At 37.9% G+C, this 18,010-nt stretch overlaps 1 protein-coding gene across 1 annotated transcript in view; it reads right to left on the reverse strand.

Annotated features, from left to right (window-relative positions):
- The window catches only part of PRSS12 (serine protease 12), a 56,616-nt gene that overhangs the window by 14,347 nt on the left and 24,259 nt on the right, over positions 1–18,010 (reverse strand). The window contains 5 exon segments of the mRNA XM_033133923.1: positions 1,167–1,372; positions 7,519–7,660; positions 11,150–11,346; positions 14,138–14,279; positions 15,400–15,578. Of these exon segments, the coding sequence (XP_032989814.1) occupies positions 1,167–1,372; positions 7,519–7,660; positions 11,150–11,346; positions 14,138–14,279; positions 15,400–15,578 (866 nt within the window).

The raw sequence follows: 18,010 nt of genomic DNA on the forward strand, positions 1-18,010 counted from the left end.
GCAAAACCAACAGGTTAATAAGCCAGATTCCGTAAGCCAGCTGGTCTGAAACGAAATCTTTTTATTTGAGACACGGCTGCACGGGAACCATGGGAAGGTATCAAAATAAGTACTGCTACAATTCTAGGAAGGCATAAAAACAAGTGTATATAATGGAGAAATAACTCTATGGTATATCATATTTTAAAATAGGATTACATAGAAATATAATAACACATTTTACAGTTATTGAAGTTTTGTGTTCTTCTACTGCTTAAGGAATAATCCAAAGAATTAGTTTACATTAGTTATAGTTAACTTGTAACTGTAGTTTAAATTACTGAAGGGAATTTAATAAATTAAGTTGTAATCAATACTTAGGAAACTTGGCTTGCCAAACCATATTTATTACACACAAATATATCTTCACACCTCAAAGCTCAAAGGGTTGTAAGGATTCTTCTCCACACTCAAAGGCCCCACAGATAGATAGTGAGAATCATATTAACAACATCCACTTGTTTCTTGTATTGTCTTTAAGCAGTTACGAAAAGATGGTAGAAAAGGAGAACACGCAAATACAGGTGCTCCTGATTTTCAGGAAATCCAAAACTGAACTTTCAATCCACATAAATAAAAAAGTGATTGCTCTTTTCATAAAATATAACTCAGTTTTCTCCAAAAAAGCTAGTTCTTCTACTTATTCATTTAAATCAGTATTTGTTGCATAAAAATTAAACTCAGGGCTTTCAAGAAGTCTTCTATTTATTTAAGTATGAAACATCTATGACTGTATTATACTAAAAGATTATTTCTCATTTTCCTCACAGTTTTTAAATTTCACAGAATAAAATCTACAAACGATAATTTTCTTTTTGTAATTAATTTAAAAAATGACCCCTGTTGTTTAAAATACTAGGAAGAGCACAAGAAGTGCTTTTGTGTTATTACATCCAGAGGAGGCATGGTTCAGAAATGGCTGAGGATGTGAAAAAGGGAAAGTTCCAGAGATGACCAAGTCTGTACATCCACTCGTGGCCTTGAACTCTGCTCTCCGAGGAGGCAGGCTTGTCATGAACCGGTGCCTCCAAACACCAGCAAAAGGAGCAGGGGTGTGTGTCCTCTACAGCTGAGGGTAAGAACGCGGGGACCAGGACCTCCGCCTCGTACAGGAGACAGTGGCTTACCTTTATTACTGTTACCTGACGGTTTCTTGCCAACATAATCACAAATAACGCCCGCGTCTTCACTGTGGCGGCAGTTGTGTCTTCCGATATCGTCTTTGATACAGTCGGCCAGGGACCTCTCATTTCCTGTGCACTTCACATTATCCACGTGGATGGGTCCTTTTCCTTCCCCGAAATAAGCCATGGTTCTTGCTCTGGCAGGACCCCTGGGAGCAGAGCATGTTAGAGGATGTGGAAAAGCAGTCAATCATACATCTGAATGAAACAGAAGATACACCTTCTTTTAAGGTTCTGGATGTATATTGCTGAATAAGGCACGCCTTTGGAAGGCAAGGTGTTTATCTGAAATATGTGTAATTAAAATGTAACTACTTAAAGAAAAAGAGTGTTTCTGTTCTATTTTGTATATGACAGTTCTGTCTGGAATTTATTTCTGTTTAATGTTAATAAGGGATCTAGCTTTATTTTAGTCCCTAAAGTAATTATCCCAATAACTTTTCCTGCTGTGTTGAAGGGCTTTTGCATTTACTTATTTACCACACTTATACATATCCTAGCCATTTCTTCATCTTTATAGTCCAGTAATTCCCAACCTTGGCTACTCATTAGAATTACTGTTAGGAGCTTTTAAATACAGCAAAACCTGAACCCCACCTGATGTCAATGAAAGTAGAATCTGTGGTGTGGGGCTGGGCATGGTAATATTTTTTAAGCCACAAAGTGATTTTCATGTACAATCAAGTTCGCTAACCAGTGCTGTAGCTGCTGTCATTGGGCCCTTTGCCTATCTCTGTGCCAGTCTCACATGGATTTGATTTCAGATGAATTCGGAAGTCAAGTCCTTCTGCCCTCCTCCACACTCATTTTTATGAGGGTCACATTTAATGTTCATAATAGATTAACTTCCAATTTGTCTTCCCATTAGGACTGTGATGTATCCTTTATTCAACCTTCTGGCTTTAGTAAAAACCATTTTTTTTACATAGGTATCAATTCTTGTGAAGTTTATTTCTAGATTTTTTTTTTTTAATTTCTGTACCTTCTATAAATGAGATTTTTTTCCTTTTTCTTTTCTACATAGCATATAGGAGCATTAATGTTTTTTAAAATATTTATAATTCATGTTGTTACATTACTAAACATTACTTCTAATATCTTTCTAGTTGATTCTCCTGAGTTTTCTAAGTGAACAATCAGATTATTCATATAACAATTCTGAAGTTACTTTTCAGCTTTTCAACTGCTTCACAATCTTAATGATTAGTGGGACCTCCAGGCAATACTGAGTCATGGCAGTGACAGCAGTCATTCTTGTTTGTTCCTACTTGATGCTTGTTTTGATATAAAGTTAATGTGATTTTATTTTATTCTCAGATTCCTAAGTGATATAAAAAAGGAATATTGATTTTTATAACTTTTCAACATTATTAAGATGATCATATTTATTTATTTTCATTTCTAGATGACAAATGAAATACATTAATTGAATGCCTCAGCTTGAACCACTCACATTCTTGCAACAGACTGTTTGTTTGGGCTATACCGTTGTTCTTTTAATACACAGTTGGATTAAATTTGCTAATAATTTATTTAGAATTTTTTATGAAAATTTGTGAGATCGGGGTATAGCTTTCTTTTTGTGTGTGTGTACTTCTCTTGTCTAGTCTAGAAATCAAGTTGCATTAGCCTCAGAAAATGAATACAAAGATTTCCATTTGTTTTTGTAGGGGTTTTGTTTGTTTGTTTATTTGTTTTGCTCAGCAACGATTTATATAACTCAGGAATTATCTGTCTTGAAGACAGGCCAACATTTTTCATCAAAGACCAGAGTCATTTCTTCCATGGTCACTAATCTATTTGGGTTTTCTATCTTTTGTTTCAATTTTGATAATTATTATTTTGTTGAAAACGTACAGTTTCCCAGATGAAATTGTCCATTTCATCTAGATTTCCAAATTTATTAGCTAAAAGTCATTCATAGTATTCTACAATTTTTTAAAACTTGCTGTATATCTGGGCTTACATTCCTTTTCTTTTCTCTGATGTTTACTTGTATTCTCCCTGTTTCTTAGTTAGAATTGCCAAAAAATAGTGTTTATTTTACTAATCCTTTTTAAAAATGAAAATAATTGTTGATAGTGCAGATGTGTAATGTAAAGCAATTTGAAATTGAAATAGGCATAATTTGAAGAAAAGTAAAAGAAATAATATTTATCGCTGAAACAAGGAAATATAATGAAGGCTTACTACTCTCTAGAAAATGAATACATTCAGAAACTAATATCCCAGACGATTCCCATCAATCTGGGGAATGACATTCAGTGGAGGTAGAAGGTAAACAACAGGACCATAAACGTCTTGGTATTTTTCAGGAAGCAGAAGTTACAGACAGTAATTTTTGACATTGCTAGAAAACATGGCAGTCTGTTTGCTAAAACTTTAAAGAGAACTTCTAGTAAAACAATAACAATGCTGAACTTCCAGAGTGCTAGGGAAATGAAGGAAAATAGAAAATCGGATTGCCTGCAAATCAAAACACAGAAGGTTACACAAAGAACAGACAATGAAGCGTTACGCATAGCATAAAAGCAAATGGCAGGTAGAAGTAAACATATAGAAAATAAAATTAGACGTATTCAATAAAACAAAAGAATGATTTCTTAGCAATTTACCAATCAAGTAACGGACTAAAAAGATGCACCATTTTAGATATATCAACAAGTATAAACTACAGGACATTTTTAACTAATAAAAGTACATGATTAAATAAAGACATTCTCAATGATACAATGAAATCTAATACATTTATCATTTTTTAAAATAAATAAGCACTGTATCATCTGCAGGAAAAAGAGAAGAGACCTCCCACTGGGCTAGAGGCAGGAGCGATTCAGAGTTGGGAATTTCAGTAAGACAGTAGGCTCTAGTCCATCCATATTTAAACTGGGTGTCAAGTACACCTGGGAGTAAAGGATGACTTTCCAAGGGACACATGCATGGACTTTAAGGGAATCAATATTCAGATCTTCAAATTCCATGTATATTCGCTCCTAAAACTGGTCTTGCTGAAACAAAGATTAACTTCTTCAAAATTTCTCTTCTGCCACTTCAAAAAAAGAGGCATCTCTTTCACTCATCCCAAATCCTACCACCAGGCATTGCTCCTAGATTTAAAAAGCCTCTAAAGAGGCCAGAAGAACAATTCAAAATATATGAGAGAGATGAAGGCTCCTTTAATCCAAGAACCATAAACCCAGTCCATCAGCCTAATTAAGAAGTGGAAACTTTGGTCAACTTTTATTTCCAATGTTAAATAATTATTTAACAAATTTTTTTGTGTTATTTTTCATCAATTATGTGCTAGAAATCATAAAACCCAGATAGGAACTTCCTAGAAGAATTTAATTTCTCTCTCTTTGTGTGTATACACACATGTGTGTATGTATGTATATATGTGTGTACACACATTTTTTAAAGCATAATGATATGAGGATTGTGTGGGGGGAATATATAAATTATAATTTCAAGGAGAAAAAGGAACTATGTAAAGTTTGTGAAGATCAAAGAAGAGCTTGTTGGTGTATTTCTTAAATGAATGACAGAGAGAATGTCAAATCACTATGATATTTATATTCCACTTGATATAATTAAAAGGGTGATGTAACTGCTCTATTTTTAAATGTCATACAAATATGTCCGAAATTAAACCCTTTGCAGTGATTTAAATGTAAGATAAAAATTAAATAAACTTAATATTAGGTCTCTACTAGAATAGTAAAGGTCCACAATTTAAAAAAATAATATTTTAAGGGATAATTATTCTAATTAATATGTAGTTCCAGAACAATGTCATATTGAAACATATGCTAACAGATTGACACAGTGTTCAAATAGAATGGAATTTTCATCGTGGCTATTTAGTCTATCTTAACGAGGTTAACTGATGTCAACACATTCTCTCTCAGCCCTCTAAACACAATATGCTCCTATCCGAGACCTTGCCAGACATTATGTAACACATCACTAAATAATGCCTTTCACTTTCTGTTGACTTTAAGCATGTCTAGATTACTTACCATCACATATCCTGGTTTATATTACTTCATTTGTTTCTCCCACTTAGAAAACGCATTCTAATGCCATCATGATTTTCAGTGTTTCCAAAGACTAATCCTTCAGTATGATGCAGCTGTCTAGGGGGACAGACCTCCAGATTTCTTCATAATAAGGCTCGAGCCTTTTGAGAGCTTTAAATTTTTCTGGATTGATTTCTACAAACAAACGCTTTTTATCAAAGATTTTTAACAATTCAGTCAACAAGAAGAAAAAGATCTCCTACTCTAGTCACATACCTGTTTACAATTATACGTATGTTCTTCTATGAAATCCCCCTTCCCCTTGGTGGGATGTTATTAAAAGTTCAAGTATGTTTGCATTGATCAAATACCTAAATGATTCTCATTTAAATACCAGTTGACGGAAAATGATGAATTACATTGGAATTTGTTACCCAACTTGTTATAGTGACATTAAATTACTGTTTTACTTACTAAGAGAGTTCATTTAAAAATGCACTTAGAAAGTAAAATCTTCTTTCAATGCTTTTCTTGATAATTGTTGCAGAAATATTACTGAAAATTGCTACAAACTTTGTTCACATAATCTAGATTCTCACCTAAATTCACTATTTGAGTGGAAAGTAAGATGGACTAAATGATGATAAGTATAAAGCAATGAAACATGTACGAAGAAATCGAAGTGGAAACGCACTGATGGATGTGCTTAGGAACTTCTCCCCTCCTTGAACTTGGCTTACACACACATTTGAGGATCAAATTTGACCTTTCCCTTCGTATTTCCAAAGGTAATACTAGGCTTCTTGGATCATGTCTACGAAAACACTAAAAGTAGGACCAAGAAACCAGTCTCAAACAGCAATATACTTTCATGGCTGATTTTAAATAAGGAAATTCACTGAGAATGTAATGTAAGAATAATAATTTTTTTTCAAAAGAGGAAGGAGCGTTAGAAATGTATCGGGCACATGAAACATAAGTCGTTGACTAAATTCACACAGGTATCTAATGCAGACTCTTCCTGCCTTCCTCTACACCCTGTACTTTGAAAGCTGAAAAACCTGTCACATGCCAATTTTGAATACTGAGAATTTTATCACAAATAATGGATTCATTGACCAGACGATGCTTGGAATTGCAACTAGGTCCAAAATTGAGCAGTAAATTATAGTATCTGAGTAACAAAAACCAAACTTCGAAATAAAATTTTAGGAAAAAAAATGAACATTTATTAAAATAGAAATACTTTTGAAAATAAAAAATGTATTCTGCTTAGGAATAACCAGTTAAATGTACCACTGTTAAGATACATCTAGATGCATGATTAAGGATATGGTTTAAAATCTAAACCACTATCAGTAATCTACCATGTGGTAGGTGATTTATATATATTAGCTTAAATGTTCTAAACTGTAACATGTTCCAGATATCTGCCATTCCACCGTCAATGGTGGCGGAGCCTTCACAGTCCCTTGGACACGTGCACAAAGCCTCTGGAACTCTGAGTCACCCAGTGGAGGTTCCACAGGAGGGGCTCTGCCTTTTGACTTGGTCTAGTTAGTGCCACGCTGTCACGCTATAAGTCATGCCGCAATGAAGCCTGCGGAGCACACATATTCTTGCCATAAGACACATCACGGCCTCTGGACTCAGGAACTAACTCTAGACAGCACTTCAGCACCCCGCTTGGGGGCGGTTTTAAACAGTGAACTCATCAAGAAAAAAGTACAAAAAGGCAAAGAAAGAAAAAGGCACAGAGCAGACCGCAAAAATGCCAACTGCTTGCAAGTGTGAGAACTGAAAACAGAAGGCAGGGATCGCCTTGCTCCACAGCAGCTCTAGAGCGACGGCTCCGCGCTTGCTGATTCAGAGTCCATGGTGACTCGATGGGAACACTACTGTGTGTGACAGGAACCACGTGTAATTTCAATCACTCTACAGTCTCTTAAACAGCGACAGTACTGAAACCTAAATCACAGAGGAAAGATCAACACCTTTGCCTGACGAAAGCACTTCGTCAAGAGTTATTACATGATTGTTACTAAATACAAGCTACATGTCTTATGTGACATGTATATTTCTTGTGAGAAGACAGCAAAACTTAAATAGACTCTACTTAGTATTCTTCACAATTCTAAATCAAATCAGCATGCTGCCAGTATTTCCAACTGAAGGATATAAAATAATTCTCGGTTAGAAATAACTCATTAGAACAAGGCTTAAAAAAGTAGAAACGTTCATCAAGCAACTATGCCAAATACTTTGCGTTTCCTTACTTGTAGCCAAGCTGTCGGCAGATCACAGCTGCGTCCCTGTCAGTCCAGCCGTCGTCACAGACTGTCCCCCACTGGCCACCGATAAAAACCTCCACTCGGCCCTCCTTCTTATTTTCTCCATCCATCAGTCTGATAGGAAAACCTAAGTCATAATGCAACATTATTAGAAAAGCCAAACAATGAAACTGAGTCAAAGCATGATAGACTTTATAAAATAGAATCTGTTTTTTAAATCAGCTATAAAATCAGGTGGGGGAGAGAGAGAGAGAGAGAGAGAGAGAGAGAGAGAGAGAGAGAGAGAGGGAAGAGGAGAGAGAGAGAAAGAAACAAAAGACTGTAACCACTTTTGCAGTAATTTTTGAAGCCTTGAGATCGCAGTGCTCACTTTGTAGTCCCAGCACTTGCAACAGTGCCAGACATAGAAAGGAGATGCAATAGCTGTTTGTTGAATAAAGGAATGAATGAATGAATGAATGAATGAATGAACAAGCGAACGAACAGCACTGTAAAATTGTGAATGATTTTATTACCACTCGCTTCTAAATAGTAAAAGACATTAACTTAGAGTTGTTTTATTTCATGTCTATTCATTTATTCTTGAACATAGCTAGAAAATTATACTCCAAAGCTAAGGTTTTAAGAAGGCATAAATAAGATATTTATCCTTGGCATGTATAGGGAGCTTGAATGCCAGAGGAGAACAAAAGTGGAAGGCAGCTAACAGGAACATCTCAGATCTCCTGTTTACTACTGATTCCAAAGGAAGGGCTTAGTCATAAAAATTACTCCAATGTAAAACTTGAGAAGCTGATCTGAAACGAATTGAGGTTTACCTAAGTGATGTAAATGAAGTGATTTGTAGAGTTCCACATATCTCTACTGACACCAGTAACACCGGTGTTATTTATTTCAAAGCCCTCACTGTGGCTTGCATACTGTCATGGGTTGAGTTGTGAGGTCGTGAGGGTGGACCCTAATCCAATACGACCGGTGTCCCTATAAGAAGGGAAAACATGGACACAGAGATACACAGAGGGACAACAATGTGAAGAGCTGCAGAAGAAGATGGGCCCTACAGCACAGAGAGAGGCCGGAACAGGCCCTTCCCTTGCAGGCCTCAGGAGGAACCACCCCTGCTGACACCTTGATTCTGCACTTCCAGCCTCCAGACTGTGAGACAAAAAGGATCCGTGGTTTAAGCCGCCCAGTCCATGGTACTCTGTTAAGGCAGCCCAGAGAACTAATAAACTAGTTACTAGAAGGGTCCCTGGCTTCAGGGCCCCTAAGACTTGCTGGTAAGGATTTAGGGAACACGATGAAGCATGATGAAGGTATCAGAACCAAGGAAGCGGAGGGCGCAGCTAATGAAGAAAATATTTAATATACGTTTAAACCAGCATACGAGGTGCTTAAGGTGACATCTGTCAACTGAAAGAAAGCACTGTTGGCAAGACGGACACACGCTCCTCCGATGGCTCCAATCATTTTCACTTCTCCCTCCTCTGTCGCTCCCAGGCGTTGCCCACGATCACACCCTCCTTGTGGGACAGGCACCAGAGCGGAGTCAAATTCCACCAGCTCCCCAATTCACGTGGCCATCAGTTGCATTCTCACTAGAGTTACTTTTATCGACCCAGAATATTGCTTTTGCGCATTCCATCCGTCACAGACCACAATATAGGAAGTGTTTACTGCACTCTTGCTCATTTTGAGAACGGTTTTATTTACATTGAAATTCAAGGTCCACACGTTGCCGGTCAAACAGTGAAAACAATGATAGTCCAACAGCTCTTCAGCCCCGTGCAAAGAAGTGAACCATTTCGATTGTCCTTTAAATGCTGTGGTTTATATTACTGTTCCACCGTCGCCTCCTCTAAGTTCTCTTTTAAATATGCAGTTGTTTTGGATAAGTGGGGAAGTAATGATTTCTTTGGATGAATAAATGATTCGATTCCAAAAGGATATTTGGCTCAGACATAATGTTCTTCAGACAAATGAATAGTTAATAGACACAATACCAAAATTAGAACCAAAGAGATCCATAATAAGGATTACATCTTTTATGAATAATTATCACGCCAGCTTTTTAAATTTTTTAAAAATATATCTAGAATCCTAGCCGTAAAAAGATTTTCAGAACAGGAAAAATGAGCTGTCCTAACCACATGGATATATTTCAGCACACAGACCTCCAGAGAAGTCAGGTAATAGGATTTACAGTATTTTGTCACCTGGCGTACTGATGGAGCGTGCCTGAATGGATCACTGCATGACCCAAAGACCTGCTGCCTGGGGCTGACAGGGTCCCTTTCTAGCAAACAGGCTCTATTTCCCCCAAAAGGCAAATAATCCTTCATCATACAATCCTTCATAAGAAGAAGAGAGGAAGGCAGGAGAACAAATGAAAAGAAACTAAACTGGAACTATGACTGTAAGGGGTGGAGTAAAATGCTGTATTTCTACTCGGTCTGATGCTCGCTTCGTGCAGGGAGGTGCTGCGCGCGCACAGTTTAGAGGCCCAGAAGCATCATCCACACTCCCTGACAAACCTGACTGTGCAAGACCGTGAATACGGGGGGTTCAGTAAGTGCTGCTGGATTATAACATGAAGATTTCAGATTCACAGTCTCGAAACAGGAGGATATAAAAGGCTGAGGTGAAAAGTAAGGACCACTGTGGTTATTTTAACATGCATTCACAAAATTACATTATGTAGAGATATTATGCATGTTAGGTATAGTATTATACATTATTCTGCCTTTGGCAGAAGTTAAGTCTCTCTAGGAGATGTACCGTGTTTCCCCGAAAATAAGACCGGATCTTATATTAATTTTTGCTCCAAAAGACGCATTAGGGCTTATGCTCAGGGGATGTCATCCTGAAAAATCATGCTAGAGCTTGTTTTCCGGTGAGGTCTTATTTTCGGGGAAACACAGTAGTTGTTCTCTGCTCACAAGACGACCTTCATCTATAAACATTTCAACACTTAGACGAGCTAGTTACCTTTTATTCAACTTTAAGTCTGAAGAAATTTGGAAGTGGGGAGTAGTAAAGGTCCCTCGTGGGTTTCTAGAGGAACAGGGTCTTGTAGAAAGGGGGGTGGGCTATTTACCCCAATGAATCCACTGAGGAGCCACCTGGAAACGTGACAATCTAGGCTCGGCCAGAGCAAGGGGTGGCTGCTGACGTGACTGACAGGCTCTTAGACTAAAGCAATGCATCATGGGGGTTAGGGGAGAGAGCCAGTGTTTCGTTCTGATTTTTTTTTTTAATCCTGCCTCTAATAGTTCATTAGAATTCAAGGTAAATGAGAATCAGAACAGGCACCAATGAGTAGGGGGACGGACATCACAGCCTCTCTTGTCCATCTTTCAGCTACACATGATTATAAACATTTGTAGTGAGAAACTTGGCTGCTACGTAAAGAAAAAGAAACTTAGGAGTAGACATTTTATAACATTGGGGGGAAGACTCAAAAGTGTGTTGTTCTGAATGCTAATTACTGAAAATGAGGACATTATGGGAAATAGACTAAAAAAGCCAAAGCTGAGAAATGCTTCATAGTGTGGACAGTGGAGAGAGGCGCCATGGCTACTGAATTCCGATGCCAAACGTGGTGGCAGGTCCTCACCCTGGGAGAGCCTGTGTCCCTCGCTGCCGGGGTAGCAGGTCAGGCCCACGTCTTCCCGATGGCTGCAGTCATGCCGACCCCACGGTGGCCTGGGACACTGAAGGAAACTGGTTTCCTTTCCTGAGCAGCTGACGTCATCCAACCATATGGGCCCTCTGCTTTCTTCAAAGTGGTTTGTAGACGCTTGCTTGCCATATCTGTGGCGATAAAATAAACACTGCAGAGAACTGCTGTCTCTTGTTTCAAGGAACCACAAAACATAAAACAAACAACCTAATGAAGTGTCACGACTTCAGAGGGTAAGTGCTCTTTCTCCAAGCTTGAGGACGCGCGCGGTTCTAAGAGAAATGTCCGCTTCATCACACATTTTGATCCCCTCAACAATTTTTGATTGATTCAGTGGGTGAGTGGTAGATAATTAATCTTTTTCCCCATTTGTTCTTGTGTTTTAGCTACAGTTTAACCCATCAACGAGAAAGAATGCAGACAAAGACCTACACCTTAAATCCCGACCTGGGAATGACATGAGAATGAAAAAGTCAGTCAGAACACTGATCTCGCATGGGCCTTCTCAGCACCTCTGATTTCCTCAGCTTCTCCCAGCCTCTCTGGTGTTCTCTCCTCCCAAGTAAAAAGTGGCTGTCAGTTCGGTGCTTCCTGAATCACTGTGCCCAATCCAGGATGACACTTGGACTTCAGCACATGGAAATCAGAGTGATGACATGGTCTCAGCTTTTCATAAGGTTACTTGATGTTTAATTTTTTTTATATAAATTCCATTTATTCCAATTTACTTTATTTGTAACACTGCACTACAAAAAACCTAAATGGATTATAATAACCATATATGCTATAGAAATAAGAAAGATCTGCAAAATAAAACTTGGTAACTAAGTCAGTCTGCACCCTCATTTATCTCCCCCCAATTTTGTTTTTCCTTTGGTTCTGTGAACCCCAAACGTCCAGAAATCACTGAGCTAAAAGATATTTAAGGTATCTTTCAGTTCTAAGAGTCTAACTGAAGTCTTACTCATAAATCTTATGTCAATCACTTCCCTCCCTGGATGTTTTTATTATTTCTGTACTAAGAACATGAAGAAATCTTTCTATCTGGCATGAGTTTTCCTAATTCTTTTCCTATGCACTCATTTATTAAATTTATTTAACGAGAGTAACATTTTAATAAATTAAAACAGTGCAGTGTTTATGTAATCCTTCTAAGACCTTCTATTTTGCTGAATAATCAGATCTTAGCTAGGACAGTGATTAACCTAACCCCCGTATTGCTGCCACGTTCAGTTTATACCATTTCCCCACAAAATGCATCAATCCGATTACCCTTTGTCCCTACTGACTATACAACAGATCAGAGCAGATCATTTCACTTTGGGATTTCATTTGTACAAAGAAACCCAGATTCAATCTTTTTCATTCCAAAAGAATATTCTCGTTCAAAAATTCTAGTGTAATCTAAAAAGTAGATGTAGCACGTGCCAATTCTAACACAATTATTTAGAACTCTTACGAATATTGAAAATATTTTAGAACAATTAAATTCTGATATGCTGTAGATACAAGAAAAACTGAATGGATTTATGAATCAAAATAAATAAAATATGGAGAAAAAATCAGTATCGGTCAATTGTTTTCCTTCATCAGGCAAAATATCAAAATAGTAAATAATAGCATTTACAAATCTTTCTAAATCTGTGAAAATGAGATATAGTCCTCAGTCTAACAGATTTACTTAAAGATGAAATGGCATTTATTAAGTAATTCTTATTAATTACATATCAATATTTATTTGGCTGGTATGCCATACCCCTTGACCCAATAATTATACTGACAGTGCCACAAAAATTCAAAATATTGGGCAATAACATGCATTTATATCTTTATAATAGCATTATATATAACAGGAAAAAGTAAACTAACCTAAATATTAACTAAATTATGTTCTAAACATTCAATGGATATTATGCTGTCATTAAAAACTATGACAATGTAGTAAAATAAAGGTAAAAAATGTGGATAGGAAAATCACATATGCACGACTAGAGCTATTATAAAGTTACACACCTAAGATATAATAATGATGGTATACGAATGGAAAAAGTACGGGTAGTTATTTTCTTTTTCAAACTTTTTCAAATATTTTATATTACTTTCACAAATTTAAAAATATATGCTTAAAAGTGGCCATGCCTAACTTGAATGAAAGTATATTTTTAAGGTTTAATGAATGTTTGCAATTAGCTCGACCTCAAGCTGAAATGAAATAATTTTGCCCATTGTTTCAAGCCACACAGAAATCTGGACAAGCAAGAATGGGCGTTCCTGGGCTCCATTCAAACACAGCTCAGCGGCGTCATCTGCAGTTCCTTCAACCAACTTGACTCTTTGCTCTGGAATGCGTTATGTGTGTGACCTGAAATACGTCCCCCAACGTGTGACCCTAAGCCTGGAGGAGCGTGCGGTCAAGGGTAAGTTCCACAAGTCACCTCAGGACAAGAAGGCTGTTTCACTCAAATAAAAGTGACCATTAAAGTCACATTCTGAGGAAGGGAATCATGCAAACCCAAGGCACGTGACACTGGACTCCTCTGCCACTTTAGACACACTGATGTCAGAACTAGCAACAGCCAATGGTAGGGCTGTGTGAGAATAAAACTGGGCTTTCACAGCACACAGTCCTCCTTGAATAGACACACAGGGATCAGAAGGTCACCCCCGGCTCCAACCAAGTATTCAAGAAGAGGGGTGGTGGCCGGTACGAGAGGTAAATGAGATAAATGGCAAAACATGGTTATCCATCATCGTAGAAAGTGGTGTGATTTTCTATTTCCATGCTTCCATATATAGATAGGCAGGTAGGTAGATGATGGAGAACATGTATTTTTAGTACTATAGAGATTATAGCAAAGACTACAAAATCAGACTTTAAAAACATAATTTGGCATCTAGCTGTCTTGTATCAACGGGCCTTACTTAAATCCCAGCTGTCGGCAAACCACGTATGTATTCAGCTCAGTCCAGCCATCATCACAGACGGTCCCCCACTGTCCCCTGTAATACACCTCCAAGCGACCCTCATGGCTGTCTTTCCCGCCTGCAAGTCTGAGGACCCCATCTGTGGTAAGGAGGAGACACAAACACTAAGCAATCAATGCTCAAAAAAGGGAAAAACGACGTTTTCATTTTACCAGAAATATCTCCATATTTAGTCCTCTCTCAAGGCCTTTTGTTAAACTTAGTTCAGGACTGGAGTCAATGACCTGAGTTGACTGGATTGTTCTAAGGTGACATGACACATATCTGTCCTAACAAAACATCCTTTGCTTTTTATTTGGACTCTTGTTCTCTTGAGTAGGAAAACATATTCTCATATAATTCCAAAGTAGCTATTTAAATTTCTCTGGATTAAATAATATTTGGGAAATTTCCTAAGGCTTCAATCTCCTTAAGTCTGAGCAGTATTATTAGTCATTTAGACTTAAAAAGTAAGAAAACCTAGTAACTTAGAAACAGTTCAAAATTTTAACTGCAAATTAAAAAATACTATTAGCTTGGTGCAAAAGTAATTGTGGTTGAAAACGTTAAAAATAATTGCAAAAACCTCAATTACTTTTGCACCAACCTAATAAAATACAAAGACAGAAAAACCTATTCTGGTTAGAGTGAGTGATCTATCATGTGAATGCATTTATTATTCCTTAGGCATTCATAAATTATAAAAACCAGGGCACGCGTCGCCTCTGTTCTTTTACTGATAATACACATCTGAATTTGAATCTTATGAACTCGATGAATAATTAATTCCCAGAGTATCCTGTAAAGAGCTCCTGAGTAGATACACAATACAATTTATCCCAAAAAAAGTAGATTTAAAATCCATTTCCATCCAAAATAATCCAAACATCCCCCCCCCCAAATAAACATATAAATAATCTTGGGTAAATGTCACACTTTTCATGAATCTCTGGGATCTTTTAAAGCAAAAATGTGGTCTCTTAGCAACAGAATCACTTATTAATGTAACATTTTGCTATCTACAAAACTGCTACTATCCTAGCAACGCTACAAGAATATCTCATTTAAAGAGGCAGAAACGGAGGCCTGAGCCGTGGATGTGCTCTGGCTTAACATATTTGTATGCTCGCTTGGTAATATTATCTAAACTGAGAAGAAGGGAAGGCAAGCCCAAACAGAGCTGAGGCCAGAGTGGGTAGATCACAGGGTACCATTCTTACCCGTCAGTGGGGTGCACGACACCCCGGCATCTTCTTTGTGGCCACAGTTATGCTCTCCCCAGGAACTTTTTGGACATTGCTCGATAGAAAGCTCATTGCCCGTGCAGCGTACTTCGTCCAACATTATCGGGCCGTATCCTTCCCCAAAATACGCCTGAGTCCACGCTTTGGCGATGCCACTGAACAAAGACAAGAGTTCTGGATGAGATGCCAAATGTTGTTCTGACTTACTTCCTTTACCCTGGTAAAGGTTTAATGACGGTTAATCCACACTTAAACCTTATCAGTTCACTCCACAGGTCACGCATGATTTGGTGCATTTTGTTTGTTGCTCTTTATATTCTGGACCATCAAAAATGTTTCAAAGACTGCTAGTTATGTCCCAAGATTTACTCTCCCTTTTGTCATCAGTAACAGAACCTCGGATTTTTAGAAGGGCAATTGCTGTCCAGAATGAAGGCCACACTTCTCAGCCTCCTCTTCTTTTAGATGACTGCATGTGTTTGTTTGTTGTAAAACGTACCTAAAATCGATCACCTTAAACATGTTAAGTGTGCAGTTCAGTGGTACAAAGTACATTCACTGCTGTACAAGGATCACACCGTCATCTCCAGAACTTTTCCATCATCCCAAACTGAAATTCAGCCGCCATTTTACATGACGAAGTCTTCACACATGATACTCAGGTGGGAGTGTCATGTATCCAAGAAATGTCCGTCTTTCCCTCCCTCCTTCCTGCTGACCACCACAAGGCTGGACCGTGAGAAGCTACTTGAGCCATAAGGTGCCACACCAGGAATGACAGAACTGCAAGCAAGAAAGGGCCTGGGGCCCTGAGGATGCTGGAACTACACTGGCTACCTCTGTTCTCTTGAGGAATAGATTCTTGTCTCATGTAAGCCACTGTTATTTTCAATTCTCGGTTACTCACAGCCGAACATATTTCTAACTAAAACATCACTTCATTCAAATTTATCTGTACTAAATTTACTTCTCCCACAAATCAAAGTGACAGCACATTCTAGAACCCCAGATTTCGGTGGAGAAGATCATGATTGCCTGTCAAAATGACTAATGACTTTGGAAATTGCATTTTCAGCTCCTTTCAGCTTTTTAATTTTTAGACTAGAGCACTTATATTTTTAGTTTAGTTTTCAATGATACTGCATGTTTACCCCATTATTTTAGTTGCCTTTTTCTCATAACAACTATCTTGATAATTTACAAGCAAAATATATTGAAGAAAAAAAAAGTTTGCTAAGTAGTTATAGTACCCAATAATGGTAGAATCTTGGATAGTCAACGAGATACAATGGGAGTTTCTTTTAGGAGAACACATGTAAAAAAAAAGAAAAAGAAAAATTTGAATGTTAAACACTTTAAACACCATTGAAGAAAATACTCATTGCATTATTACCTGACCCACTCTCTGTCGAGGGGAAGGATAAAGGAATGTTTATAGGAGGAGTAATGTGAAGGAAGCTGAGAGAAAAGGAAAACTAGGTTGCTTATGGAGGGTTTTGGTGGAGTTAAAACTTTAAATTTTGAATCCTGACACTTGAATCACTATCTGGTATTTGCTGTACAGCAGACACTGAGAAGTCTGCCACGACAAATATTAAAGATTAATACCGACAGCCAACTGGATAAATTTCAAAGAAAAAAACCCTAACACAAATGATAGAGTCACAGTGACATAACTTTGTAAATGAATTTGCTTGTTTTGCTGAGGGAAATACAATGACAGAGCAGGAAGCCATTTCTAGTCTTCTGGAAAGAAGTGATAAATGCTCAATTAACAGGGTTTTTAAAAATAAAGTTTTCAGTCATTTCAGTGTTCTGTGTGCTCCCAGAAGAGTGCAACAGACACGTGCCAATGCTCAATATTACTCATCACGTTGGAAAGCTTATTCTCTCCATGCTGATCTTTGCAGAGGAAAAGTGGGTGTGCAAACAGGCCCGCGGGTACAAACGTGGGCTCTACCTTTCACAAGCTGGGCTGCCTCGTGGGAGCTACTAACACTTTGCAGGCCTGAGAAGCATCTCTGAACACAGATAATAATCTCTCCCTTGCAGGGTGGCGAGAATCCAGCTGGTGAAAGGTAGGAACTCCGCCGGTGTAGTTCCCTTACTTGACGCAGGACATATCTTCACTGCTAAGCAATTTATCTAAAAATCATCTGGTATTTAAACATCATACTTTTCATTTTCCCTGAAAGGCAGAGTTGGGCAAGAGGTGAGAAAGAGAGAATCAATTAGAATCTTAACACTTTCTGGTTTTATGTTATAAATATGTTTTACTTATTTATTTATTTTAAAGTAACTTTTAAAAATATATAATGATGGACGTCCTTTGTAGCCATAAGACACTGGACAAAGCTATGTGTTGTTTTTATTATTATAAGACAATGGTACACCAGATTATTAAGCTATGCTTTGCACCACCCAACTTGGGGTTCCTGTGGCAGAGGCACAGATAAGCAAAGGCGGACAATTTCAAGGGTGTCCGAGACCTGTGGCTCCTGGACCTGTGTCCAGGAGGGGAGCGAAGTAGCCCAAGCTGGGGGCCCCAGAGCTGAGCCAGCAAACTACAGCCTGAGGGCCAACGTTG

Source organism: Rhinolophus ferrumequinum, chromosome 18 (assembly GCF_004115265.2).
Source record: "Rhinolophus ferrumequinum isolate MPI-CBG mRhiFer1 chromosome 18, mRhiFer1_v1.p, whole genome shotgun sequence".
In the NCBI taxonomy this organism is placed as follows: Eukaryota; Metazoa; Chordata; class Mammalia; order Chiroptera; family Rhinolophidae; genus Rhinolophus; species Rhinolophus ferrumequinum.